General features: G+C 44.6%; 1 protein-coding gene across 3 annotated transcripts in view; it reads right to left on the bottom strand.

Moving 5' to 3' along the window:
- LOC142497633 (sodium-dependent neutral amino acid transporter B(0)AT2-like) overlaps nt 1–26454 on the bottom strand; it is a 34829-nt gene extending 8375 nt beyond the window's left edge. The window contains exons 1-8 of one of the 3 annotated variants that reach the window (XM_075605695.1): nt 26298–26454; nt 24717–25062; nt 14510–14783; nt 10042–10199; nt 5729–5855; nt 4563–4738; nt 1372–1482; nt 418–659 (exon numbers count right to left, since the gene is read on the bottom strand). In XM_075605695.1, the coding sequence (XP_075461810.1) occupies nt 418–659; nt 1372–1482; nt 4563–4738; nt 5729–5855; nt 10042–10199; nt 14510–14699 (1004 nt within the window). In that variant the 5' untranslated portion in view covers nt 14700–14783; nt 24717–25062; nt 26298–26454. The remainder of the gene's footprint in view (nt 1–417; nt 660–1371; nt 1483–4562; nt 4739–5728; nt 5856–10041; nt 10200–14509; nt 14784–24716; nt 25063–26297) is intronic. The other 2 variants (XM_075605694.1, XM_075605697.1) reach the window with 2 other exon arrangements.
- Nucleotides 26455–27754: the final 1300 nt, after the last annotated feature.

The raw sequence follows: 27754 nt of genomic DNA, 5'->3' as shown, positions 1-27754 counted from the left end.
AATTTCGTGGAGCCCTGTTCTTTACACCCTTCATTAACACAGGGGTGGCCAACTCCAGTCCTCAAGGGCCACTAACAGGTCTGGTCTTAAGGATATCCCAGTTTCAGCACAGGTGGCTCAATCAGTGGATCAGACGTTGATTAATACACTGATTAAGCCACCTGTGCTGAAGCCGGGATATCCTTAAACCACGACCTGTTGATGGCCCGTGAGGACTGGAGTTGGTCACTACTGGTTTAACACAAGGAGCATTTCATACAATACCCACGTCCCAGCATTTCCAAACATTTTGGATACTGTCCATTCTTTCACCCTCTGCAGTGTCACCGAGTTCTACAACTCACTGCTCCTCAACGCGTTGGACGCCTCTCTGGCACTGGCCAATAACCATTGTACATATCAGGAGGAATCACTCACTCATCGACGCATCTCTCTGTGATAACATTGGCACGGAATCCCAGAACTGCAAACACCACCAGAGTGGCCAGGATGGAGGTCATAAAGTTGATGAAGGACACTAGAATGGCATCAAAGTGGCAGTTGTTGTAGCGGTCATTGTAGCTTGAGTAGGCAATCACACTGCCAAAGCCCAGGCCTAAAGCAAAGAACACCTGGGTAGCTGCTTGGCGCCAAACCTGTACATCCCCCCAGATCTCCAGCTGAAAGGGAAACAACCAGAAGTTAAGGGCCAAGTTCCACCGACATGGCTGATGGGGGTGCTGAGTATAATGTCACGGCCTTTGATGAACCTGGTTTAAATCCCATTGTTCGCTCTCCTTGTAACATTTGACAGGTCACGTTATCTTCCTAAGAGACTTCTTCTAGATCAGCCAAAGCGGCCGCACGACCCATTTTTGCTGAAATTCCCTGTCGACTTCAAATTTTAGCTGAAAACAGCCTAATCCTCCGATTCGGCTGATATAGAGTAAGCCCCATAGCTTTTGGGACCAAAATTAGAGTGTGGGGACTCTTTGTGCCTGCAATATTCTATGTAAAGCGCTGCACACAATGTCAGCTCTACATAAGAAAAACTAATTATAATCAATAGTGTTATAAACATGATTTTTTTTAGCATTGATTTACCCACTATTCCACAACCCCCTTTCCCTGTGTTATAACGTTGAAACCTACCTTGTATTGCATTTTAATTCACCTCTTTCCCTCTACCTATATCCCATTTACTTTTCTGACCAAAATATTTTAAATATAGTCAATAAAAAAAACAAAAAAGAAAAACCAACTGGTCTAGTCTCACCCGCCCGTGTATAGCCAGTAATGTGACACACATATTTGAATGGCTTGCAGCAATTGCGGTATCCAGTCGTATGTTGTGTAAGCAGTGACGGATTCCTCCATGTGTAAGAGTCATACCTTTGGAGTAAACATGATGCGTATTCCATCTGCAGCACCTTCCAGCAAGAGGCCACGAATCAGAAAGCAAAACAGGACAACGTAGGGGAAAACCGAACTGAAATACATCACCTAGGAAATCCAACCACAAGAATTAGGGGCAAGAAAGAATCCTTATAACAGATGCTAATAATAGAGAGAAAATGTGTGTAATTCTGCTTGTGCATCAAGGTAATCTATGGCATAAAACAGAAACGAAGGAAGCCATGCTGATCCTGCACGGCCTGTCTTTTTTTTTTTTTTTTTCCCCAAACATTTTTATTGGGTAGTTACACAGTTACATTTATGCAAGTGACACTCTATACATCCCAATACATCACACCATTTTCAAATTTTGTGGAAGAGGGGCAAGGCAACTTGCCCACAAAGAACACTTCCCAAGAGGGGGAAGCTCAGAATAGTTCCAAAGTAGGGAGAAGATGAAAGAGAACTTAGAGGGGGAGAGGGAGGGAAGGGTAGAGAAAAGGGGAGGGGGGGAGGTGTCTTCTTATGGGCGGCCTGCGTCCCAGTTATTGGGGCTGGTGGTCCTCCCCGAGAGGGTTCCTGTTTTGCCTGGGGGGAGGGGGGTGGGGGGGCGGGTCCTTTCTTATAGTATCAACCACGGTTCCCACACCCTCTCAAATGGTTTAGTTTTCTGCTTTAGGTAGGCTGTAAGCTTTTCCATAAGCATCACTTCGTTGATTCTTTTTTTTATCATTCCCTTAGTGGGGGGGGCTACCTTCTTCCAGGAAGACGCTACTTCACATCTCGCCGCTGTAAGAATGAAGGAGATTAATTTCCTAGTTGGTCGACCGATTTCCTCAATAGGTCTGGCCAGTAGGTAGGTCAGTGGCTCAATGGGTAACTCGAGGTCTGTGACCTCTTTTATTAGATTTTGGACCGTAGTCCAATACTTCTTAATTTCTGGGCATGTCCACCATATGTGGGCCATGTCTCCCCTTTGACCACAGCCTCTCCAACACAGATCCGAAGCCAGAGGGTAGATTTGTTTTAATCTCACTGGCGTGAGATACCAGTAGAAGTGTATTTTATAAATATTTTCCTTTGTGGTGGTGCATATAGATGTCTCAGAGGCCGCTCCCCAGATCTCTTCCCAATCCTCCTCCTCAATAGTTACATTCAGATCGGCCGCCCATTTAAGCATGTAGTCATGCTTAGGGGGTCCTTCCCTTATTTCCATTTCCGAATAGATCTTGGAGATTAGTCCCCCTTGGTCTGAGTCAGACTTGCACAGTCTCTCGAATCCAGTGGGAAAGGGGAATTCCGGGTTTGGAGAAGTCTTTTGGGCAAAATGCCTAATTTGTAGGTACTTAAACGCATCCAGGTCTGGTATATTATATTTCACTTTCAGATCCCTGTAGCTTAAGAGACTTCCCAGGCACAGAATATCCATCAGTGTCTTTATTCCTTTTGACTTTAGTTGGTCAAACTGTTTTGATGCACACCCTGGGGGAAATTTAGGGTTATCAAATATTGGTGTAAGCTGTGAGCCAGTAGGGGCGAGCTTATATTTAAGTTTAGTTTTTAGCCAGACTTCCCATGTGCCTTGCTGTTCTTAATTTAAATTTTTGCGGTGGCATATCTCCTCTTTCCATACTCCATAGGCATGCTGGCAGAGAAGGCACTTTAGCATAGTGTGCTTCTATTTGGAGCCAACATCTTTGGGTCTGATCAGTATTCCATAGTACCGCTTGTTTTAGCTGAGCGGCCTGATAATATTTCTGGATATCCGGGACCACCATGCCCCCTCTCCCCCGTGGTGACAGTAGAACTGAGCGAGCTACTCTGGGTCTTTTGCCTTGCCAAATGAAATGGAACATCCTATTTTGGATGTTTTTAAGCTCTGAGCCGGGGACATGGACCGGGAGGGTTTGGAAAAAATACAGTAATCTTGGAAGTATGTTCATTTTTAGAGATATCATCCTTCCGATCCACGATATCTGGTAATCTTCCCATTTGCTCAAATCCTTTTTGATTTTGTCAAAGAGAGCTGGGTAGTTACAATTATATAGTGACTGGTAGTCCCTTGATACTTTCACTCCCAGAGCACTGCCTGTCTTTAATACACGTTGCATCTAATTTGCTCCAGTTTGCACTTTAAGAAGTATTAGGGTGGAGTTAAAAGACACATTATAATGAGTTCAAAGTCTAAATCACAGTCTCATCATTTTATATTTATTTCAAAAGCTTTGCCAAGTTTAAGTTGCCATTAAAATAAATAAACCCATTGGCTAATGTTCCAAATATAATTTATCTGTAAAGTGTACATTTAGAACTATAAATGATATAACATGGCATGGTCCCGCTGCTGGTTCTAAAGAGGGTTTCTTTTATATAGGCTCTTATTGCAGAGGCCACAACGTTAGAGATTTTACATTCAAAGACCTTTTATTTGGGTATCTACGGGGGGTAATTACGTGAGAGCACCGTCCATTTAGGCCCGTAATATAGTGTGTGCCTGTGCGAACGCGCGTGCACGTGACGCACACGTTGTGTGTATGCTGTGAGCGACAGACTTGGAAGGTACTGTGTGTTTGTGTGTGTCACTGGGTAACTGTGTGTGTGTGTATGTATATGTACTTGCGTATGTTATGTGTTTTTCCCCCATCATTTATTAGGATGTATTTTATTTATTTATAACGGTTAGTGTTTAGGTATGCTATAAACAGTACAGGCATACCCCGGTTTAAGGACACTCACTTTAAGTACACTCGCGAGTAAGTACATATCGCTCAATAGGAAAACGGCAGCTCACGCATGCGCCTGTCAGCACATCCTGAACAGCCATACCGGCTCCCTACCTGCACCGAAGCTGTGCGCAAGCGGGGAGAGTATAGAGCCTGTTACAAATGCGTTATTTACATCAGTTATGCACGAATATGCCGATTGCAGTACAGTACATGCATCGATAAGTGGGAAAAAGGTAGTGCTTCACTTTAAGTACATTTTCACTTGACATACATGCTTCGGTCCCATTGCGTACGTTAATGCGGGGTATGCCTGTACTAACTTTCCACCATGGAAGCGTCTTTATGAATTGTTATTGCAGTATATTACTACTCGTGGGTAAGTTGTTCTTCATCATCATCTGTTTATTTTTTCTACATATTAAATTCTAGTGTGTGATGGGAGAAAGAAAAAGTGACACTTACTTTTCCGGACGACTTGATTCCTTTGATCATCCCGAGACACACGAGGAGCCAGGCAAGAAAGAGAAAGCCGGTCATGGGCAAGTTCAGCCCTCCGCTGTCATCAATAGAATCCGTGATACCCAGCGCCTCTCGGTACCAGAAGTAAGTGGTGGGTGAACTCTTGGCACATTCTGGTACTACACAGAATACAAATACCATATGTCCATATCACAACAGAGAGAGAGAGAGCCGAGAAGTATCATGGAGCTTTCAACGTTTAATACCAGCTATGCACAGAGACTGTGTCCAGCTTTCAATGTTGGAGTCCACATTAGCAGTTGTCCTGGTGGTGTTTCTAATTGTGGCATAGGGCAGTGACTTGCATTCAGATTGTATATGATTAGAAACTAATACAGTTTAAAACAAAAAATGTTTAGCTCCGTAAACCCCCCCAACATATTACTCTGCAATGCACTGCAGGACACTCGGGAAGCAGACAGGTTATATGTGTGTTCTGGTGCTTATAAACAATTTTTACGTCATTAAATTAATATTTAGGGTGCCCTTATGGCGTTTGGTAAACGTCATGTGATTACTGCTTGTTTTCTAGGGGGTGATAAAGTTACCCGCTACATCGGATGCCGCCGGCCTTCTTGCACCACAAAGGCTAATCCCTGTAATACAAATATATATAGTCACCGCCCTTCTCCGTGTAGGGAGCATGCTGCTGGTGAAAACAATTGGCCATACAGAAAACAGAAAGTGAATCCCTGCGCTTCTCTCATTGGGCTAACAATAAACGGGGAAATAAATATCCATGGTGAGACCTAAGTCTGTAAGACAAAGGAGACTTTTTGTTGCATCTTTTGATCAAATAATGACAAGCCTGCTAACCACGGTCAAAGCTTGCCAAGGTTAGGTAAGGTAAGCCATGACGTTGGTTAGCAGGCTTGTCATTATTTAATCAAAAAATGCAACCAAAAGTCTCCTTTGTCTAACAGACTTAGGTTTCACTATGTATATTTATTTCCCCGTGTATTGTTAGCCCAATGGAAGAAGCGCAGGGATTCACTTTCTCTTTAACCCCTTTAATGCAGGGCTGGGTTGACAGTGAAAACCCTACCTCACCTATATTAGAAATGTTTAGGGCATTACACCTCTTTATAATTACTTTACGGTCAACTGACCTGCTTGTGTCTGGTTTGGTAAGGTTGGGCAGTGCTCCCATGGCAAGGGATAGCTGAAGGAACGGAACAAGTAGAAGAGGCTCCATCCAATTATAACGTTGTAGTATAAGGCCACAAAGAAGCACACCTGAAAAAAGCAGATGTTATAGATTACACAATGTAGTTCATTTTGTATAACGTACACCGTACTCCTCCTCACCTTCAAGGCGGTCTAGGACGTTTGGCAGCGACTAAACCGCCACTGACGCTCTGCCACTAGGACAACTCCCCGCATGCGCGTCATCTTTAAATGTCAGAGTCCTGCGTTCCGAGTCCCGCGCACCCTCGTCGATGTCCCTGCACGAGACATTTAAAGGTGACGCGTTGGAGCGGCAGGCATGTGGGATTCAGAGTGGCGGTAGCCTTGGACAGGGTGCGGTAGCCTTGGACAGGGTGCGGTAGCCTTGGACAGGGTGCGGTAGCTTTGGACAGGGTGCGCACGACTCGGGACATTTAAAGATGGCGTAAAAAAAAAAAAAAAGAATAAAACAACATGGGCAAAAGTACGAAACATGTTTATCAGCCTTCAAGCTGGCGTATTAAGGAATAATGGCTGAAAAGGCTGCAAAGTATGAGAAAAGAGCTCAATTTTATATGTTTACATTAGAAAAGAGGCGTCTTGTGTATGGAACCGCTAGCGGCCAAAGTTAGAGATAACCCTGACATTTCAGGACTCAAACTAGATGACCAATCACACAAAATAGCGCTATACGCAGATGACGTCCTAATGGTTCTGTCAAAACCGCTCACCTCTCTCCCTAATCTTTTCAACTTGCTAGATCAGTTCAACAAAATCTCAGGGTTCAAAATTAACCAGTCAAAATCAGAGGCCTGGAACGTCACTATACCAAAAGCAGACGAAAAATTAATTTCCCTAAATTTTAACTTCCGCTGGCAGCACACAGCAATCAAATACCTAGGAGTATTTATCACTGACAATTTTCGATCAATCTATAAAGCAAATTACCCCAAGTTAATCAAAACAATGAAGGAGGATATAAGGTGCTGGGCGAAATTCAACATCTCATGGATAGGCAAAATATTTAGTGTAAAAATGAATCTTCTCCCGCGCATCTTATACCTGTTCCAAACCCTCCCAGTACCGTTGAATCTGAAAGACATTAGCGAGTTACAAGCCTCCATCTTTAAATTTATATGGGGGGGCAAAAAAGCTAGAATTAAAAAGCAGACCCTACTGAAACAACCGATGGAAGGGGGCTTGGCAGTACCTTGCTTGTTATCATATTATCATGCGGCCCAATTATGCCAACTTTCCCAATGGCAGATACACCCAGATTTGAAGAGATGGGTTGCGTTGGAGAACAAAACTTGCTCCCCACTGGAGCTAAGCAACTTATTATGGACCCCAAAAATAGCAAGAAAAAATGCTATACACCCGCCGCTATCCTCAATGACCAATTCTTTAGCAATCTGGGATGCCACCAAATTTAAATGTGGACTAACAACCAAAAATACTTGGATGACACCTCTCTGGGGAAATCCTCATTTTGCTCCAGGTATGCATAGCGCAAACTTTCAAATTTGGAAACACAATAATATAACAAGATTAAAGGATCTGGAGGATGACAACAAAATCATAACATTTGAACAAATTAGAGAGGATAAAAATATCCCACATACAGAATTTTATAGATACCTCCAGGTCAGAGCCTTCTACAATAACTCTAACCCACACCCACCGTTGACAACATCCGAAAAGCTCTGTCTGAGAAAGACAAATACAAAGGGACTTACATCGCAGATGTATAGAGAAGTGGTCGGTTCTAGCGTTAAAGTAACACTCAAACTAGGGTATATGTTAAAATGGGAAGCAGATCTGGGCGAGATCATAGATTCAGATGAATGGACTCAAATAGCAACTGCAGCGGCCAAGAGCTCGATTTGTACAACATTAAAGGAGAACGCATATAAAGTCCTAATGAGGTGGTATCTTACCCCACTTAGACTATCTAAATTTGTAAAGGGAAGCTCCCCATTGTGCCCTAGACAATGTGGAGAATCCGCCGATCTGTTACATATGCTGTGGTCTTGCCCCCGGCTGGTCCCGTTGTGGAGTAAGATTAAGGATTGGCTACAGAGGATCTTGGACCTCGAAATCCCATTTGATCCCGGACTCTTCTTACTTGGCAGAGCCCGACGGAGTATCACAAAAACAGACCTCAAACTAATAGCTCATTTTGCTACAGCTGTGAGGTGCGAGATCGCAGCATTATGGAAACAAAGTGAAATTCCTACAATCCCCAAGATTCGGAACAGAATTTGGTACGTAAGCCAGATGGAAAAATTAACGAGTATAGTTAATGACACTGGCGAAAATTTCCTAAAAGTCTGGACGCCTTGGTTGGCCCAGACAGACATCCCAGGGGTGGAGAGATCCACAATACTGCTTTAATAATTTGTAAATGCGTTCTCCTATGATGCGGTAGTTAACTAAATCCTAGAGGAACATCAGATATTACCTATATACACAAGCAATACACTACTATAGATCTACACCAACAATAGCCGACAAATCCAGGGCCCATGGGTGTTGAATGAGATCGTGGCCCCCCCCTCAACTCCCCCCCCTCCAATATTTTTTATTATTTAGTATATATTATGTATTATTTGCTGCTTATCTTCATGTTTATACCACCCTGTTAAACTCCGATTAATGTTTACATACAGCTAAGATGCACATGAGATATTGATATCGCATGACGCAGTTCTGGTTATAAGATGTATCATTGCTGTGTTTTCAAAAATAATAAAAACTACAAGTTAAAAAAAAAAGAGGCGTCTGAGAGGGGAGATGATAACTACAGTATATACAAATATATTCAGGGTCACTACAATGAGCTTTGAGGGGAACTATTCAGTACAAAGGACACAGGTTCATTGCTTGAGATTGAAGGTAAGGTTTCATTACAGTAATGGCAGTTACAACGTGGAATTCATTACCCATGGTGGCAGATACAATACATATCTTCAACAAAAAAAAAAGAAGGTTGGACATCTTTTTAGAAAGGAAAGGTATATAGGGATATACCAAATAAGTAAATATGGGAAGGATGTTGATCCAGGGAGAAATTAGATTTTTTTCCCCTTATGAGACATAATTGGATAATGTTTTACTGCAGATTTTTGTTTGCCTTAATCTGGATCAATATACTGAAAATACAAATAAAGGACGAGTATCTCTGGTTTTTTTAAATTAAACATAGGTTAAACTTGATGGACATATGTCTTTTTCTCAACCTACCCTACTATGTATCTATGATATAGTGTTCACACATTGATATATGTGAATGAATGACGTTAGACTGGAGGAAATTTGGAAGAAACCGTGCATCCTGCCTGTGCTTATGTACGGATGCGAATCTTGGACCAAAAAAATTCGATGGCAACTCAGAAGCTTCAGGCAACTCAAAAAAGCATGGGGACACATATGCTGGGTATTACCCGAAGAGACAGTTAAATGAATACGTGAGTTTAGAAACAAACAAAAGTCTGTGACATCATCACATGGGTGAAGAAATTAAAATGGCGGTGGGCCATTGTTGCTTATAAAGGAACATTTCTTTTGGAAATGATCATCGTTGGACAAAGGTGGCACTAGGCTGGATTCCAAGGGATAAAAAAAAAAAAAACAAGATGACGACAAAAAGTAAGATAGGAGGAAGAAATCAGAAAATGTGTTGAAGAGAGGCTTGCAACAGCAGAGCATGGAAGATCACTGGGGAGGCCTTTATCCAGAATTGGAACAAGTGTTGAAGAACCACACACACAAAATATATATGTAGTGGGAGCAGGCAGTCAGGTCTGGCAGACCTGGCTTATCCGGTCAGGCGTGTGGCGGTCGGGTGCACGATCGAACATCGCGGCAAAGTGTCCCGCTGGGTTTTGGTTGCGCCAAACGCCCTAGACCGTAGAATATATATATATATCATAATCATCACCATTTTCAGCCCTTGTCGATCCAATGCTGGATGAAGGCCTCCCAAAGATCTTTGATGAACTGTGGTCACAGCCTCTCTTCTCCATGTTGCTCCAACACATTTTCTAATTTCATCCTCCAATCTTAGTTTTGGTTGTCATCTAGATATTTTAATCTCTCTTGGAATATCATCTTTGTTCAAAGATGGTCACATACTGTGCATATATACTATACACACACACACACACACACACACACACACACAGAGAGAGTGTGAAAACAGATCAGTATTAATACGACTAAATAAAATCAGGACATTTGAGGACAATGTACTCACAATACAGCTAGCAAAGCCAATGCCGGCCAGCCGAGGGCTGATGTGTTTCCAGACCCCTATGCTGCCCTGGCGAATGCTCTGACCTGCAGCCAGTTCCAAGAAGAAGAGGGGGATTCCGATGATGACCAGCAGCAGGAAGTACAGCAAGAGGAAGGCCCCTGCCAGACAGAAACAGGAAGTTACCTCAGTGCCAAAATGGCTTGGAACCATCACAATACAAACAAGAATATATAGACTGCCTATCCTATAAAACCATAGACTGTGATATAAGAACCAAGTTTAAGAGGTAAAGCTAGAAGGGGCTATGAAGTGGTTGCCACTAGTTGGTGACCCAGGTGTCCCTCAGCAAATATACATATATACATAGGCTATGAATAAACATTTGGGGGGGGGGAAACAAGGTGGAGAAACAGTGTTCACACAGCATACATGTTTATATGGTTGTGAGTAATAGGATGCCTGTTGACGAATCATAAGCGTGGGTGGGACTTCATAAAGATCTATGCCACCTTCCACTCACCCTCTATTCCCCTGATTAAGAGGTTCTAGCATTGAGTTTTCACTAGTGTTATATTTTTCTAAAACCGGGTAACGGGTACCCGAGCAAAATAATATTTACTGGGACAGGTACCCGGTTACCCGGAAGGCACTTACCTGCAGGTGAGGAAGACCACTGCGGAGGGTGAGGAGGGCCACGGCAACATCTCTGGAGGAGCCGGCTGTCCAATAGGAACGCTCCGGTCACATGGTTCCCCGGCTTACACAGGCATCAGCTGTTTGCTCAGTTCCTGCTGCTCCTGCCGGCTGAACACGGACTCCTGTTGCTGCCACCGCCACCAGGACGTCTGCTGCTGCTCCCAGATGTCGCCGCGGTCTTCCTCACCTTCCGTCGCTGGCTGCAGGTAAGTGTTGAACTATTTTCAGCTGCACTGAAATTACCCGGAGTTGGTTCCGACCCGGTGCCGGTCCCAGCCCCCTGCTGCCGGGTCCGAGTAAATTCCGGGTAGCAGAAAAAGCGCCGGGTAAGCCGAGTACCGGGTAATTTCCAGGTAGCTGAAAAATCGCCGGGTAAGCAGAGTACCGGGTAATTTCTCAGTGTTCTCATAATTACTGTTTGCAAAGGTAATTTATACATTTGGGTTTTTTCCCAAAATGAAATGCAAACATTTTTTAAAATCAGCAATCATTTCCCTTGCTGCCAGTGGGGCAGCAAAACATTGCAGCGTTTGGGTTCATACACTAAAATTACATTGCGATTAATTTTCCCACAGGGCACCCTTAAAGTTAGTCTGAGGCACCCCTAGGTGACACGGCACCCTGGTTGAGAAACGCTGGTTTAATGAATTAGTGAGATAGTACACATGGGAAAATAATGGATCACGGTGTATGCCAGCAGAGGGCCCTGCAGTATTGGGAAAGTGTAGGATTGCGATGTGAATGACAGTGAGGGGCTGGCACAAGTGTTGCATTGACTAATTGTGTTGACTGTTCCCATAATTATTACATAGGGACGCAGCGTTGGAAAGCAAAGAGTTGTGGTTTTGTGGTTTGCAGAACGTGGGATCCCAATGTTTTATACAATGATAGTTCTGCCAGAACTGATATCACTTATTCATCTGAATGCTGCTTTTAACCCTTGGACTGCTTAGGGTGTTCGTACCCGAGGGATATTCCTAATGAATTCCTAGACAAATCATGTAGGCTTTCTTTGCAAATCGTGGAGATTCTAATACTATGTACGGTTTCATGATATGTTCATTATAGCAATTTGTACAAATGCTAGAAAAATAAAAATGGCAGGTAAATATGAACGTCTAGAAATCTTTAATCCGATGTCACAATCATAGTCCTCACTATAATCCGCAACCTTAAAATAAAATGTCAGCTCTTTGGGATGTGTACAAGGTATTACATTCAGACAAGGAGGAAGGGAAAGGAAGAAAGGTAAAACATGATACGTATAGCAGTGTGTAAATACAATCTTTGTTAACAACGGTGTGTTTATAAGGTGTGAGAGACTCACCTATTTGATGAGATTCGATAAGCGCGGTATGGGGAGATAACATGGGTGTAAGGAGCTTTAGCATATCTTCCGAACGTGCGTGTTTAGGAGATAAGAGGTAACTCTAGAAAACCCTATCAATATTTAAAGAAGCAATTTCATGCCGTTTTACTTTTTAACACAGGTTTGAAGCAGGGGGTCCCTGTAGGTGAACCCCGGTAATGTCAGTTCTGGGGTCCCCCCTGCTTCCGGATACCTCCGTAGGGGGTTGCCGGTAGCCGCTCCGGCTGAGCTAGCTGGGGGTTAAAGCTCCCGCGTCACATGGGCCAACAAGAAGCCGAATCGGATGACATCACAGCTTCCTATTGGCCCACAGGGTGCGGGAGCTTTGAAATGTTGCCATAACGTGAACCCGCCAAGCGGAGTGGCTTCTGGCACCCCAGTGGAGGCGAGTATCTCTGGAAGCAGGGAGGGGGTCCCTGCTTCAATACAATGCACCAAAAAAAGCCACGGCTTGGATTGCTGCTTTAATAAATACATCAGTTGTCAAAAGACTGAGTTTGGGTGTAATCAGGGTTGCCACCTTCTACTGAAGGACAACCCGGAGGGGGGGGGGGGGGGGGAAATCCCTTACTTTGTGGGGCGTGGTGGGGCGGCGTCTCCCGGCATCCTGCTGCAATTCCCCTTCCAACTGCAGTGAACATGGCTGCGCAGTGTCAAATGATGCTGCATTGCCGTGGTAACCAGACACTACATGACGGCATGAGGCTATGCGTTGTCATGACATCACATAGCGTCTGGTTACCACGGCAACGCGGCATCATTTGACACTGCGCAGCCATGTTCACTGCAGTTGGGAGGGGGGGGGGGGAAATTGCAGGAGAATAACGGAGACGCCGCCACACCCTGCCACCACCCGGAGATTGGCGACGGCAACCTGTAGCCGGGAGGTAAGTGCCCGAAACCTGGAGTCTCCAGGTCAAACCCGGAGAGCTGGCAACCCTGGGTGTAATTCAATTAGAGGAGAGACATATGTGAAAGGGGTAGAATAAATCAGTCGGATTGGGGACTGCACAGGTGAGGAAACCATATACTGTAGTGTGGGGATCTGTCCTCTATAATAGAGTTTCTCACTGCTCCAAACATAGCATCGATGATCAGAGAGATACCTTAGTAATATGTTTTGTATGTATGCTGCTCCCTGGCTGGCCCCTCTCTGGTGTGTGCTGCTGGTAATGAGCCAATGACTGAGAGCAGGGCTACAACTGAGATAGGGACACATGACATTACAGCCAATCAGTGAGAAGGATCAGAGGTCAGTGCACCCAGGGAATGCAGAGAAGAAAGGAGGAGTAAAGAGAGAGGAGCTTGAGGTGACCAGAGCTGTAGAGACCCTAGACAGAGCAGCCCCTATCTCAGAGAGCTGCCAGGACCTAATAACCAGGCCCTGAGGAGGACAACTCAGCAGAGCTGGGTGAGTAGGTAACACCCAGGCTCCCTGAGTGGAGGTGAAAGTGGATCAGCAGCCTCCCAGACTAAGGGAGTTGTGAGAAAACACAGACAGAATTCTCATTACAGACAAGGGTGCCACAGTCTTTGCGAAGGGACAGGCCTGCTACAGTATAACACTGATTAACATTGTGTTGTCACCTTATAACACGGTGTCGTGGGTACTCTGAGACATTGGCACACAACTGCGCAGTGCCGTACAAGTATTGTGACTGTATGAATATGATTCTCCCACAGAGGATCACATTTATGTTTATATATCTGTGTTTTGTAAGTGTTTGATTATAAAAACTATTTGGTTATTAATAGCCAGGCATCGTGTCCTATTATCCGACCTTCGGCAACATGCTTAGCTAGTGAAAATGCACCCGCCATAACGGGGAGTACAACTTGGGCCCCTGCCTTAGCATATAGAAGTCAGCCTAAGGAAAATAAAGAGGGGTTATATGTAGAAGTGTAGTTTGTGAGCTACACGAATATTTTGGCCCTTTCCAAATAAACGATAATAATAATAAAAATAGGTGGTGAATTGGTATAAAAGACAAGAAAATAAAGGCTAGGAAAATTACTACTGTATATAGGAACCTACCCTCTTATATCCCATGTTCCAACTGATCCCTTTAAACATTTGCACGTGGAACTATATAGGCATATAAAGCATGACTAAACATAATCGCGTATATCTCATTCTTTATAGAGAACAGTAACGTGATGAATAGAATTGCTAATTGTCACTGCAGATCTCTTATGCGCGCTCAGTGGAAGAGCATGAAGTTATCTCTATATGTATAAACCTACAGCTTCACTTCCTTTTAGATTAAAACTTGCATCTCCCATCCATTTCATACTTAATATATCTTGTAAGTCTTGTATCTAAAAAGCTGTGCCCCTCTTGTAAATTAGTCTTCTGGATTCAAGCACATAAGGCCGCCAGGAGTGGCCAACTCCTGTCCTCACCTCCTCCATTCTGATGACACAGGTAAGGAAACCTCCACACGTTTCCAAGACCAACCGAGAAGCCGACCTGAGCAAGAAGGTACTGCACTTTACTTCCCCAGGTGGGGCGAGATGTGGTTTCAGTAGGTAGCAAACCAAGGGTGGACTCCCCCGTGGCACTGCCTTCTAGGTCGTCGAGAGTCTTTTCCATTGGTTGCTGGAGAGCAGAGAGTATTTGTCAATCCAAGGCCAGTTATTAGACGTTACTAATAAGTACCAGAGTTCTTAAATACACCTGTAAAAAAAGGGGGAAAAAGTTAGTATATCAGGAAATGATTGGATATCCCATTCACTAACTATTTCTTAACAGAGAAATGTGAATAGTCAGAGTGCATTCCCACCACAGCGGCCCTCGTGAGATGGGTCACTTATATACTTATTGATGGATGCTATACAAGAGATTGCCAATGTAACCAAAAATAAAGGACACAAGTTTAAGTATCTCTCCCAGGGTATGAGTGACAGCTACCAAGGGGATGAAGCCTAAATTAGCCTAAGTACCTCCCTAGTGTAGGAGTGAGAGCAACCAACGGGAATAAGCCCAGAGTAACCATATCATTTGCCACCAGTTAATGTCGGAAGTGAAGTATGTGTTGTATGTAGAGCATCATCAACGGCTGTGAATAAAGGTCTATACAAGTTCCTGGTGCCCATCATTATTTAATGTAGATATCCATGCCCAGCCCAAACCGACCCAGACCCCTGAAAAGGTAAGAGGGACTGAGCAGTACCATGTATATAGTCCATCTCATGTAGACCCCCCCCCCCCCCCCAAAAAATAAGTTTATTGCAGAACATAGTTTTGAAACACAGGACTAGGGGTGGAACAAATACCATACACTACATACATATTGTAATTCATGTTTGAGGGCTTAAACAATCTTCCCATCTCATTTACTTTACATTTTAGAGGGTGGAACGGGGGGGCGGGAGTCCCCCAGAGCTGAACCTAATTATTTTCAGCTCTTGGGGAGCCAATAGGGAGCCGCCACATCATCCATTGGAGGCCCATTTAAAGCCCCGGTAAAAACAGTGAGTAACACCAGTAATTTTACTACTAAGTATCATGTGAACCCAGGGGTTCTCGGAGCTGAAAAAAAGTGGGGTTCAGGCACTGGGGGATACCCTAGATCCCATCCTGTAAAAAAAAAAAAAAAAGGGAGGGAGGGAGGGAACAAAATGGTGTAATTGCTACTAAAGAATTTAAATGTATACAACACAGAAGAAATGATAACAAGTACATCTACATCTTTTCAGAATGAATGCTTCATCCAGCAGAAGTCCACTTTTAAATAAAACATGCCATTAAAAAAAAAAAAAAAAAAAAGAGTATAAGACAAAGAAGAGACTGGAGAGGTCAGGAAGACACCGTGTGCTCATTTACACGCTGTTTGTCCATTCAAACGCATCACAGGCAACAACAGAACTACTCTTTAGCTGAGCCAATACGGCTACTAAAGCTATGTATTATATAGTCATTTGCAGCACCATCTTTTTTAATTGGATAACAATTTGTCATAGAACAAGCTTTCCAGAGTTCTCTCTTCCTCAGGTCAGTAATACTGATTAACAAAGGAATCTATGGCTAAAACTGGGGTTAGAAGAGCAGAAAAAGAAAGAAAAATAAATAAACAACAGAGATGTACTGTAGCTAATGTGGGGTGAGAAAGTGGTGTTTGGAGACATTTGGAGGGTAATAAAACGGTAACAAGGAACTGCACGCTCCCTGTCGCTGTTGATCACAGGCCACAGATCGCTTGGACGACAGGCTCGCATAACATCACACGCGCCCTAGCATGGACGCGGCCTAAGATAGCGATCCAAAGAGAGAGAGAAAAGTGGCGCCAAGTGTGTAATATTACTATGCGGTGATAAGTGATAGTTTGGTCAAATAGCCAAACACTAGCACGTTACATGACCCCGTGGCGTAATTATACACCGCATTGCCATGGTGATGCTGCGCCCAGGAAAGGTAGGTGAAGTCCGCGCCCCCCAATTTGCGCACTCCTGCTCTATATCTCTCAATTTATTCTCTAGCCCCATCGTTGCGATTTCAGAGGATTACTAGTTGATGGCTCTATGCGCCCGAGTTTCTCTTTTCACTAAGACAGCGATCCAGCTTAGGTCCCTGCTCCGTGGCAATGCTATGAGGGAGGTGTCACCGTTCTGTAGCGTCCTCGTGGTCTGAAAATTACATTTACAAAAATTGAAAAAACAATTGCCCAGAATCAGTATTACCTTCGGCTGGCATTTGGTTGCTGCCCTAACCAAGAGACAAATGGGGATTCATAATTGCTCCAACATAGTCTACACGCAGGGGTGCGCAAACTTTTAAGTCTGCGCTCCCCTGCCGGATTCCCCCCCCCCTTTCTTGTTTCTGGCCAGGTTGCCAGAGACATGTCGCTGGAAGTCAAGGTAAGTCAATTTAGAGAGACCTTGCACGCTCCCCCAGCATTAAATTTAAATGCGTTCGGGGGAAGCGCGGGACAATGTGAGCGTTGGGACTTTCACAGCTTTTCCCAATCCTTTTAGCTATGGAAAACTATAAATGCGACAGAGCAGTTTTTATGAAGTCTCAGTCAATTGGGAGTGGATAATAAAATATTATGATGGCCAACAAAGTAAAGCAAACCCCGTTATCGCAGATTGATCCATGTTCCAGTCTTTGGTCCCCAGGTACAGGTAACAATTCTGTGACTGGTTGTATAAACAAGGCAAGAGTTTTAACTAACCCAAATAACAGGACTCAGGGGAACTCTAATCCTCCGTCTTAAATTTAACTCCGTCTCTCTTGGTAGGACGTAGATAGAGGGTTGTCCCAAATTTAAAAATCACTGATTCAGAATCCTTACGTTTAGTCCTATAATATTGTAATACAGCATGTTTGATTAGCTGCTACATTTTACAGATTTATTTATTTATTTATAAAATATTTTACCAGGAAGTAATACATTGAGAGGTACCTCTCGTTTTCAAGTATGTCCTGGGCACAGAGTAAAACAAAATAATACATGGTTACAAATAGTTACATAAATGAACAAGGTATACATTACAGTATATACAAGACATTGCGTGCACAGTTAAAGAAAATATATATTATGAGCGTATGAAACAGTTACAGACCAGATTAAAGTGTGAGACAGCCTTAGATTTGAAAGAACATAAGCTGGTGGTGGATATGAGAGTCTCTGGTAGGTGGTTTCAGTTTTGGGGTGCACGGAAGGAGAAGGAGGAACATCCGGACACTTTGTTGAGTCTTGGGACCATGAATAGTCTTTTGGAGTCTGATCTCAGGTGATATGTACTGCATGTGGTAGGGGTGAGGAGCTTGTTCAGGTAGCTGGGTAGCTTGCCCAGAAAGTATTTGAGGGTGAGACAGGAAAGGTGAACTTTGCGCCTAGACTCTAGTGATGACCAATCTAGTTCTTTGAGCATTTTGCAGTGATGTGTGTTGTAGTTGCATTGGAGAACAAAACGACAAATTGAATTGTAGAGGGTGTCAAGTTTGCTAAGGTGGGTTTGAGGAGCCGAGCCATATACTATGTCTCCATAGTCAATAATTGGCATTAGCATCTGCTGTGCAATACGCTTTCTGACCAGGGAGGATTTGTTCCTGTAAAGTACCCCTAGTTTGGCATAGGTCTTGGTTGTCAGGGTATCAAGATTACTCCATCAGCGAGTTTAGGCATTGGCCGTGAAAACAATCACACCGAGTTTGAATCAGGGGAACTTGGTTCAATTCCTGGTGTCAGCTCCGTGTGAACTTGGGCAAGTCACTTTATCTCCCTGTGCCTGAGACACCAAAAACATAGATTGTAAGCTCATCTGGGCAGGGACTGGATCTGTAAAAATACTATGAACAATGCTGCTACCATGCACTATATTGTAATTGTGAAGCACTATGTTATTGTTATCACTGTTCTGCTGCAAGTATAGGGTTAGAGACAATGCAATGATTACTGCTAATAGTTTGTCATTTCCCTTAAATGTTCTTAGCTACGTCAGCAATGCAGCTTCCTCCTGTGGAGAGGGATTTAATAAGGTCCACAAACAGAAAGTAGGCTGTGTTTGAGGAATCAGCCATGTTTCGGGGTTAAAACGCCTTTGCCAAAATATCTTACCCCTCCCTCCTACTTTACTTCTTTCCCATCGCTGTCTCAACCCTGGTCCCTCCCTCCTCAAGTCCGAACCACTCAGATCCATTCCTTAGGAGGTGTGTGCCTCACACCCCTTTGCAAGTTGCTTCTGGTAACTCTTCAATAATGAAACCCTTTCAGCTCCTGCATTATTTGGAAACACCATGCAGTTTTGTCTCCAGGTTAGAACCAGCAACTAGACCCAATTCTGTTTTGAGAACTAGAACTACTTTCTCAACTAGTTGTGGAATTAGTGGGCATGTTTCATATCATTCAAGAAAGAGAATGGATGGGTTAAGATTGCCGTTGATATTTCCAAGAGGATCCAATTGAGCAGGGCAGGTTAATTCAATTATTCTGTTAAGAAAAAATAACCTCAAAGACTGAACTGGATGCACATGTCCCACTAACCTCGGTTTAGTAGGCAACCCTCGATGTATCAATAAGACTGTGTAAACCATATGCAATATATCAAATGAATCATTAAACACAAAATAATTGTGCTCTATAATTATTACCATTGCCCGTATAGGCTGCCTCAGTCAAAATCAATGCGTTGATACTTCAATGGTTGAAAGCAGAGATTCTAAAAGATGTAATTTCCCAGCAGGTGTATATATATATATACACATCCCAGCACATTCAAGAATTAACTCTTGATCTCTCCATCTCTCCAGGGCCCATTACGTTCCTCATCCCAGAGCACTTCAAGGATAGGGGTTGGGAGTGTGGGTGCTAGTTGTTACTTATGACAATTCGCTGTATTATGAATAAGAATGGGATTATAAAATCGGAGAGCAAAAGTACGTGCCCACCTTTCTCACACTCTCGCACCCTTGTTTCCCACCACGGTTACTGTAAATATCAATTAACGGCCTCCAGACTCTCCACATAAGTATTTACACAACACAGCAACAAGCTGCTTCTCACTCCCTCTTCTCCACATACTGTGAAACGCCATCCTCCTGCTAGGGATTTTAGCCTCCTCTATTTGAATAGAGCTCAACTCCTCTCTATCATTGGGAAGACATTTTCACAGCATACAGAATAGAAACCAGACTAATCCCAGTGATCCCCCCCCCCCCTACTGATTAAATCTATTTCTCCGTCCTATAAAATAAGAAGTAATTGCAAGATTTCTCCATGGACACCATGTACTCCTCTGGGACCCTCTATACCTCTTCTCCAATTTCTTGCCATATCCCTTCAGCTCCTATATGTTCACAGGCCTGATTCTTCTCTGCTTCTGTTCATTTATACGGCCAGAGATATATTAGGAATTGCAACCTGTTCCCTGCAGCACATTGAAAGGTCATACTGTACTTACAAAAATACTTTAGAACACAAATGCTACATAGGAATCCTGTCCCTTGTGAAACCAGCAGTCACCTGAATGTGACAGAGGGGATTTTCCATAACACCAACTCTTGTGCTGAGCCATATACCATTCGCCTCGCTCCCCATTTCCAGCGGATTTTTTTGGCCCCTATTTAATATGCTATAAGAAGCCGTCTTTCCTATGATCTGGAACGGAAGTCAAATCTTCCCAAGCAAGCGGAATAGAAATTCACAGCAAAAAACAAATACTAGCCCAATTCAATATGCTGTGAAGCAGTCTTCCCCTGTGCGGGAGAAGATTTTAGCACCATTCAGAATTAATACGATTCAAATGTTCTGCAGCATGGGGAAACCGCTTCACAGCATATTCAACTAATGTCTTCAGAGTCCCGTCTGCACCTGTGCAAAGAAATAACTTGCCAGAGGCAGGCCCACCATTCAAGTAGGAGGAATAAGAGATTCACTAGAGCAGGGGAGCGCAAACTTATGCTGCTGCGCCCCTTTGCCTCCTCCAGTGCTCGTCCCCCCCCCCCCCCCCCAACGTACCTTGATGCGACATCAAATGACGCTCGGGGTCCCGTGACCCGCGGCATTTAATTTACCTGCTTTGGGGGAGCACAGGACCTTTGCAACCCCCCCCCCGAAAAATCTTGCACGTCCCCCAATTTTGGGCACCCCTGCACTATACAGCAAGGACAGTCCATGGTAAAGTGGAATGAGTCCAGATCACAGGCGGCGGATCCTGTATTCAAATGGCACAAACCCAGCAACTCTAAAGAGAGGGATTTTCTCAAGTTCGGGCGTTGGCGCCAAGCAGTTTCAATCAGCAATTCAAAATACTTCACCAGTTCCTAATTGAACAGGCCAAGTCTTGGGCAACAATGAATCCGTTTGGATAGCAATTAGTATTTCATGCTAGTAGGCCATCCTTGTTAGTGAATAAACCAGCCTCGTACTGTGAGAGATTATATGAGGGAGCCAGGAACGGTTTCCTTTCTAGCATTCTCTGGGATTTCATTTAGTTTAATGATCTTTCTAATTTCCTTGTAAACACTGGTTATAAATTGTTAATTCATTGTAATGTTTTCTTTTAAGAGGCGCGTTATATCCAAGGCTCAATGCTACCCCACATGCTAAAATGACACTATACTACGGCCATCTTAAAGCAGCAGTCCAAGCTGACGGCTTCCCCCCCCCCCCCCTTTAATACTGTAGTGCCGACGGTTATTCTAACACAAACCAGTGGCAATCGCCAAAAAGACCCAGGTACATGCTGGGTCGTGTTTAAGGCAAGTTTAAGGCATTTCTGCATTGACTAATGGCCCATCAGATTAAAAGCGGGGTCCCTGGCAGTCCCATTCAAACTGAAATGGGACTGCCAGGGACCCCTGCTGTGTTAATCCGATGGGTCATTAGTCAATGCAGAAATGCACTAAACTTGCCTTAAACTAGCCAGGTTACACCCAGCATGTACCCAGCATGTAACCGGGCTAGTTTAAGGCAAGCCTTAGGATACTCGTTGTCTCGTCTGTATGTGCATCAGTACAATCCACACAATTATAAGTAATTAGCGGAGTTGCCGATCGATCGGTGAAGATTTGGCTCGGGGGTTCACTAAATGGCTGCAGAGTAGTATTGTCTCAGTATCTGTGACTTTGGAAATGGTTGCTATAGAAACAAAAAAGGCTTGTTACATTATAATACATTCAAAAGATCAGAGTAGTTTTTAAAAAAAAGGTTTTTTAAATGCTACAAGTATTTTCTCATAGTACAGAACTGATAAAAAAAAACACATGTAGGATATTGCTTGGTGTGTAGCTTTAAGTATGTATTGGGTACAATAATGTGAACTGTCATATGCAGATGGAAAATACTTCAAAATGTAAGATTAAGAGACAAGACCAAGGGCCGCCAACTCCAGTCAAGGGCCACCAACAGGTCAGGCTTTCAGGGTATTCCTGCTTCAGCAGAGGTGGTGCAATGAAAGACTGAGCCACCTGTGCTGAAGCAGGGATGTCGAGAAAACCTGGCCTGTTGGAAGCTCTTGAGGACTGGAGTTGGCTACCACTGGACTAGACAGAAGTGGATACTTATTTCCACTGTTTATTTTTTACTTCGTCTCCAATGGGCAGTTGTTCCCTGCAATGTTTTATTTGTGAAGCCGTAATTTTAGATACAGCCCGGCCAACCCAATGCGCAATGTCACTGTGGATGCTAGTGTGCAATCATATGCCAATATTATGTAATAACATAGAGTGCTGCCAGAGTGTGCAACTTTCACAGTGATGTTTGGCCATATATAGTTCTCGCAACCAAAGTTGGTTATCTGGAGTCCCACTTCAGATGGAAGGGCCCGAATCAGACGGCTGAAAAAACATTGATATAAACCTCACATGCAACATCAATTTGGCTTGTCAAAATGGATATTAAATATCTAATTGTAATTTCTTCCAGCAGATACATTTATTATGCTGTGTATTGATAAGTAAGTGTACCCATAACAATAGAGGAAGATGAAGGAGATTAATTATTCATAGTTATAGTCCGACATAAGAGGTGGATGCCACAATTTAATGAGATGTAACCTATTATTTACATGTACAACAACAAACTCAGTTCTAAAGCCAGGAATGTGCATTTCTTAGGCTGCGCTTATAGTGCCGGCGACGTTGCGTCAAAACAAATGCATTGAATCTGTAGCAGGCGCTTATAGTAGGCGCGACGGAGCGACCTGAATCTCTGTAGTCAGTAGAATTTGATTTTTACAGCAGCGGTCTCACCATGTGACAGGCTGTAAACCAATCAGATAGCGGAAGTCAGCTGGGCTAAACTTCCAGCACGCCGGCGTCAGAGGGAGGCCCGGCGCGTGAGCAGCCAGAGAGGGACAGACAAGTGCCTGCAGCAGGGCAGGGCCGACAGCAACTGCTTGACCTGCTGCCGGGCCCCCGCTACCCCCCCCCCCTGCCGGGCCCCCGCTACCCCCCCCCCTGCCGGGCCCCCGCTACCCCCCCCCCCTGCCGGGCCCCCGCAGCACCGCAGCCACCGGCCCCCGCAGCACCGCCAGCCCCTGCAGTCACAGCCCCCAGCAGCACCCACCCCCCCTGCAGCCTGACCTGCGATCATCCCCAAGGTAAGCCTGATTTTTATATGTATTGGGGGTGTATTTTATATATGTATTTGGGGTGTTGGGGTATTTTTTAGATGTATTGGGGGGTTGGGGTATATTTGTATATGTATTGGGGGGTTGGGGGTGTATTTTTCTATGTATTGGGGGGTTAAGTAAAAGTTGCGCGCTAAAAAAAATGTTTACGTGGTAGGTACACTATGAGTTTTGGGGGGGGCCTGCTCCTTTCATTTGTCCTGGGCCCCATGATTTCTGTTGGCGGCCCTGATTGTTTGTGTCTGTCAAGTGAAACACACTATATGAACAACTTTAAAATAGTAAATTCTCCCGTAATTTTTTTAAGTAAAAGTAAAGTAAATTCAGCATACAAACAGAAATTACAACTCCTCCCCGTGTCACGCCCCTCTGCCTTCCCCCTTGCTCATCTCTGCCCCTCTGCCTTCCCCCTTCCCTGCCGTCACTCCCCCTGTAGCAAGAGACTCAAATGACAACTTTCGCAAAGGGCTTACGGAGACGGGTGACGTCATCGCGCGCTCGAAGGACGCACTGCATCTTTCACTAGCATCAGTCGTTACCACGGCAACCTGTAGTCTTCGGGAGAGTGAATGACAGCAGAGCGCAGGCTACCCGGGGGTTTCACAGCGCAGGTCAATATGCTGAGCAATTGAGTTTATTATTATATTTAAAAAGGTTTATGAAGCAGGGGGTCTGCGGAGCTGAACCGCGTTAATTTCATCTACAGAGACCCCCTGGTTCCCAAGATACATACCTCTGTAGATGCTGCCAGTTACTTCCTGGTTCTTAAATCTCCGGCAGCACGTCGGCCAAGAGGAAGCCGCGACTGATGATGATGCGGTTTCCTGTTGGCTCACGTGCCGTGGAGTATTTAAACCTCCATTTTGTTTTTCCAGCAGGGCATGATAACGGCAACCCCTACTGGTGTATGTATCTCTGGAGCCAGGCAGGGCTTCCCCGGAGCTGAAATTAACACGGTTCAGGTCCGGAGACCGCCTGCTTCCCACCAATTAAGACATACAATTGTAGGTGGAAACCCATCTTTAAGTGACTCATTCAAAAGTTAGAAGGTGGGACCTTTCCTGATTTTGAAACAGTTCAGCCCCGGATCACTGCGTAATTTTAAAAAGGGTGAGATTGTTAAAAACTGCAGCAAAAAGATTTTTTCAATGGTAAAAAAAAAGACAGGAGACTTTTTTTTTTTCTTGTGTTGAGGGTAGAGCAGATTAGCATTTTAAATTAAATTATAAAAAAGAAAAAATGCACAGATGCGCACCAGTGATTAGATAAATGTTATTTATTAATAAAAATACACATATAAAACTGAGAGGATCCAACCCCTCCTCAGCTAAAAGTGTTAAACTGCCCAGATACAGTGACCATACATATGGACTCTGAAAAATCGAAACCCTAAACAGTAAAACACACACAGTACACTAAAAAATATATAATCAATGTAAAAAAAACAGAGAAAATAGCGACAATCCAAGGTGATTCAAATTAAAACCGCCCTAGAGGACTATCATACCGCTGACAGGGGGAAACGAACACTCACACTGGGGCAGAAGTGGGGGTCCACGGATGACCGCATGGGATCCGGATCGCGGCACCGCAGAAGTTGAAAAACGCCACTTGTGCCTCAGGCAGGCTCCGTCTCAGCCTCTCAGCAAACACGCGCAGGATGACCTGTCGTGACCCCTACGCGTTTCGCACCACGATCTATCTAATCCCTGGTGCGCATCTGTGCATTTTTTCTTTTCTGTTTTTCAGGGTGTCCTCCCCCCTTTTTAGGGGGGGTCACCTTGAAGTGGGAGCATTTGGGGAGACGCTCCATGCACGTGCAGCAAAGGGATTTTCCATCTTTATTTCTGCAGCACGAGCGCTGAATACCCTTCTTTCTGCTTTAAATTAAATTATATTAATAAAATCAGGAGAGCCAAAGAGGGTGAATATTTTGTAAGCACCAATTTTAATTGTGCCCTCTGCCATGTCTAGGTATTCACCCCCTAATGCCACCACCTAAACCCCACTGCACTCATTTACTAACATATACTGATGGATATACAGTATACACCTGATAACACACGGATATGCATAGCCTACACGCAGAAACATACTGAAATTGTAAGCCTGTGCTTTTTGGCAACACCCCTAATTATTATACTAGTGTTTAGTGCATTTAAAAAAAATAGAAGACATAAATCCCCAAGATTTAACAGACTAAGCATATCACGGATCATGTTATCTTGGTTAAGTGGAACTGCAGCTTCACAGCACACCAAGGACGTGTCACCCCGTAGACTGCCCACAAATGCATGACGTAGATTGTGCCAAGGCACTCAGCAAGCAGTTTGCTGTCATGTCTTGTGCCCTTCACATGAATGTGTAACTTTGTATTATATGTCCCTGTATTTATTATACACGTCAGTCATATACAAGCAATAAGTGCAAGAGCGCCTTGCAACACCCCCCCCCCCCCCCCCCCCCCCACAATTATATATATATCTATTCATTCTTGATTATTAAAGCTCGGCTAACACGGTACAGATACATCTAAATCTATTAGTATTATTATTGCTAGTAACAGCCGTAATAACGTTATTTACAGTAAGACACGCAGAATGCCATTGCTGTCTTTACATATCAACACGAGTGTATATTTCGTAGGGCAGTTAACCCATTACTGGCTTATTTCAGTGACTTTCTACTCCTGGGTTAAACATTATTATATAGGACTGCAGAATGGAGCTGTGTACACTGCCAAGCCTACGTACAAATACACTTCACTGCCACGTCAGTCCTCAAAACTCCCATTATGATGCATACCGTAATAAGCCTTCCTCTTTATCAATGTATATTTAAAGGTGAGAGCCCCAGCCAGTTACATTTAACATAGGTTGAAGTTGATGGACACGTGTCTTTTTTTTTTAACTTCATCTACTTTGCAATATTCAGCAATGCAGATATCAATGGTAAAAGAAAAAAAAAATACACCTTTATTTACATCTGCACCTACAGTAATTGTACAGTCTACCATAGTGTAGTAAGGACAGCATCTCTTCCAGACTATGGCAGGATAAGTAGTACTCCACTCTCCACGTGAACACAGCATCAAACAATAAGGCAATGTACTCACCGTATTCTTACTCATAGAATATACCAAGCAGCTGCAATAAGTACCCGGGTCTCACCTATTCAGTCCTTGCAGAGAGAAGACACACACACACACGTGCTTAACTATATTCTGCAGACAGGGGCAAGGGAAGTTGCATCAGCCAGAGAGAGTCTGCTAACACCACCTCCTACAGCTGCAATCCCTCCAACTACCAGACAAGCTAATGGCAACAATGTATGGTTGCTGGTATCTTTATATTTATGTCAGTATGGTTATGGCGGGTGAATAAATGATCATACTCATACACAATGTATAGCAAGGTTATAAATCAGACATGTCAATTCTTACTGGTACTCTGTGAGTCTCGGTTAATTGGAGTCGGTCTCACTGCTTTTTGCCATCAGCATCTTAGGCCTGGGACATGGTCAGCGCATAACTGAGCCGTGCTGCTGCTCGGCACTGAGCCCCTGCAGCCGCAATAAGAGCGGCTTTAGCAGGGGCTCGCGCACTTCGTCAGCACGCTTGGGGAAGCGTGTGTCTGACGGAGTTTTGAAATTTCCCCGCTTGCCGGAGCACAGGGCCGGTCACGTGAGCAGTTCACCCAATGAGAGCGAACCAGCACCATGACGTCACTGGCCCGCCCCCGGCCCGCCCCCTGATGGCGCGCTGTGTTATAATAAGGCCAGGGAAAGCACCACTTTCAATGAGCCTCAGCACTGTTTAAAGGCACTATGTCCCAGGCCTTAGGCTGCGTCCCCGCTAGCGCTGAGCTCGCTGAGCGGGCGGCGCCTGACAAGGTGACTTGCATATAAATATATATGCAAGTCCCTGCTCGCACGGTGCACACACGCTCTCCGGTGCTCACATAAACAAATTTTTCTGACTTACAAGCGCGCTTAGCTTCCCCTGCATTCACCCCCCTCCCCCCCGCGAGCACTTGCAAAATTTTAAAAGACAACCCGCGCTCATACTTGGAGAGCTCTTCAAGCATGAGCAAGCTCAGCGCCAGCGGGGACAAAGCCTTAGGCTGAGTCCATAGAAGGACAAGCAGCGCTGAGCCGTGCGAGCGCTCCGCGCTGAGCCCCTGCATCCTCCATGAGGATGTCTTTAGAGGGGGCTCACGCGAGTGTCCGCAGGCGTGCTGAGGCGCTGGATTTTTCAGCCGACAGCCAAACTTTTTCAGCGCGCTGTCGGCTGAAAACATCCAATCAGCGCGAAGCAGCGTCAACGTCACAGCGCCGTGACGTCGGTGCTGTGACGTTGACGTCAGTGTGTCGCGGGCGATTGGCCCAGCGACGTCACTGCCCCGCCTCCCTCAGTCTCCCCCCGCCTCCCGATCGCGCCCGCTGGCTCGCCTGCATGGGCATGAAATCACGCATGAAATCAGCCCTGCTACCCCCTCTATGGCCCCAGCCTTAGGCCATAGCCATGCTTACTGCTTGCTGGCAGAGGCGCGCTGAGGCGCGCTCCCGCTCAGC

This window comes from Ascaphus truei, chromosome 6 (assembly GCF_040206685.1).
Source record: "Ascaphus truei isolate aAscTru1 chromosome 6, aAscTru1.hap1, whole genome shotgun sequence".
Lineage (NCBI taxonomy): Eukaryota > Metazoa > Chordata > Amphibia > Anura > Ascaphidae > Ascaphus > Ascaphus truei.
This window is presented reverse-complemented; position numbering and strand designations above follow the sequence as displayed.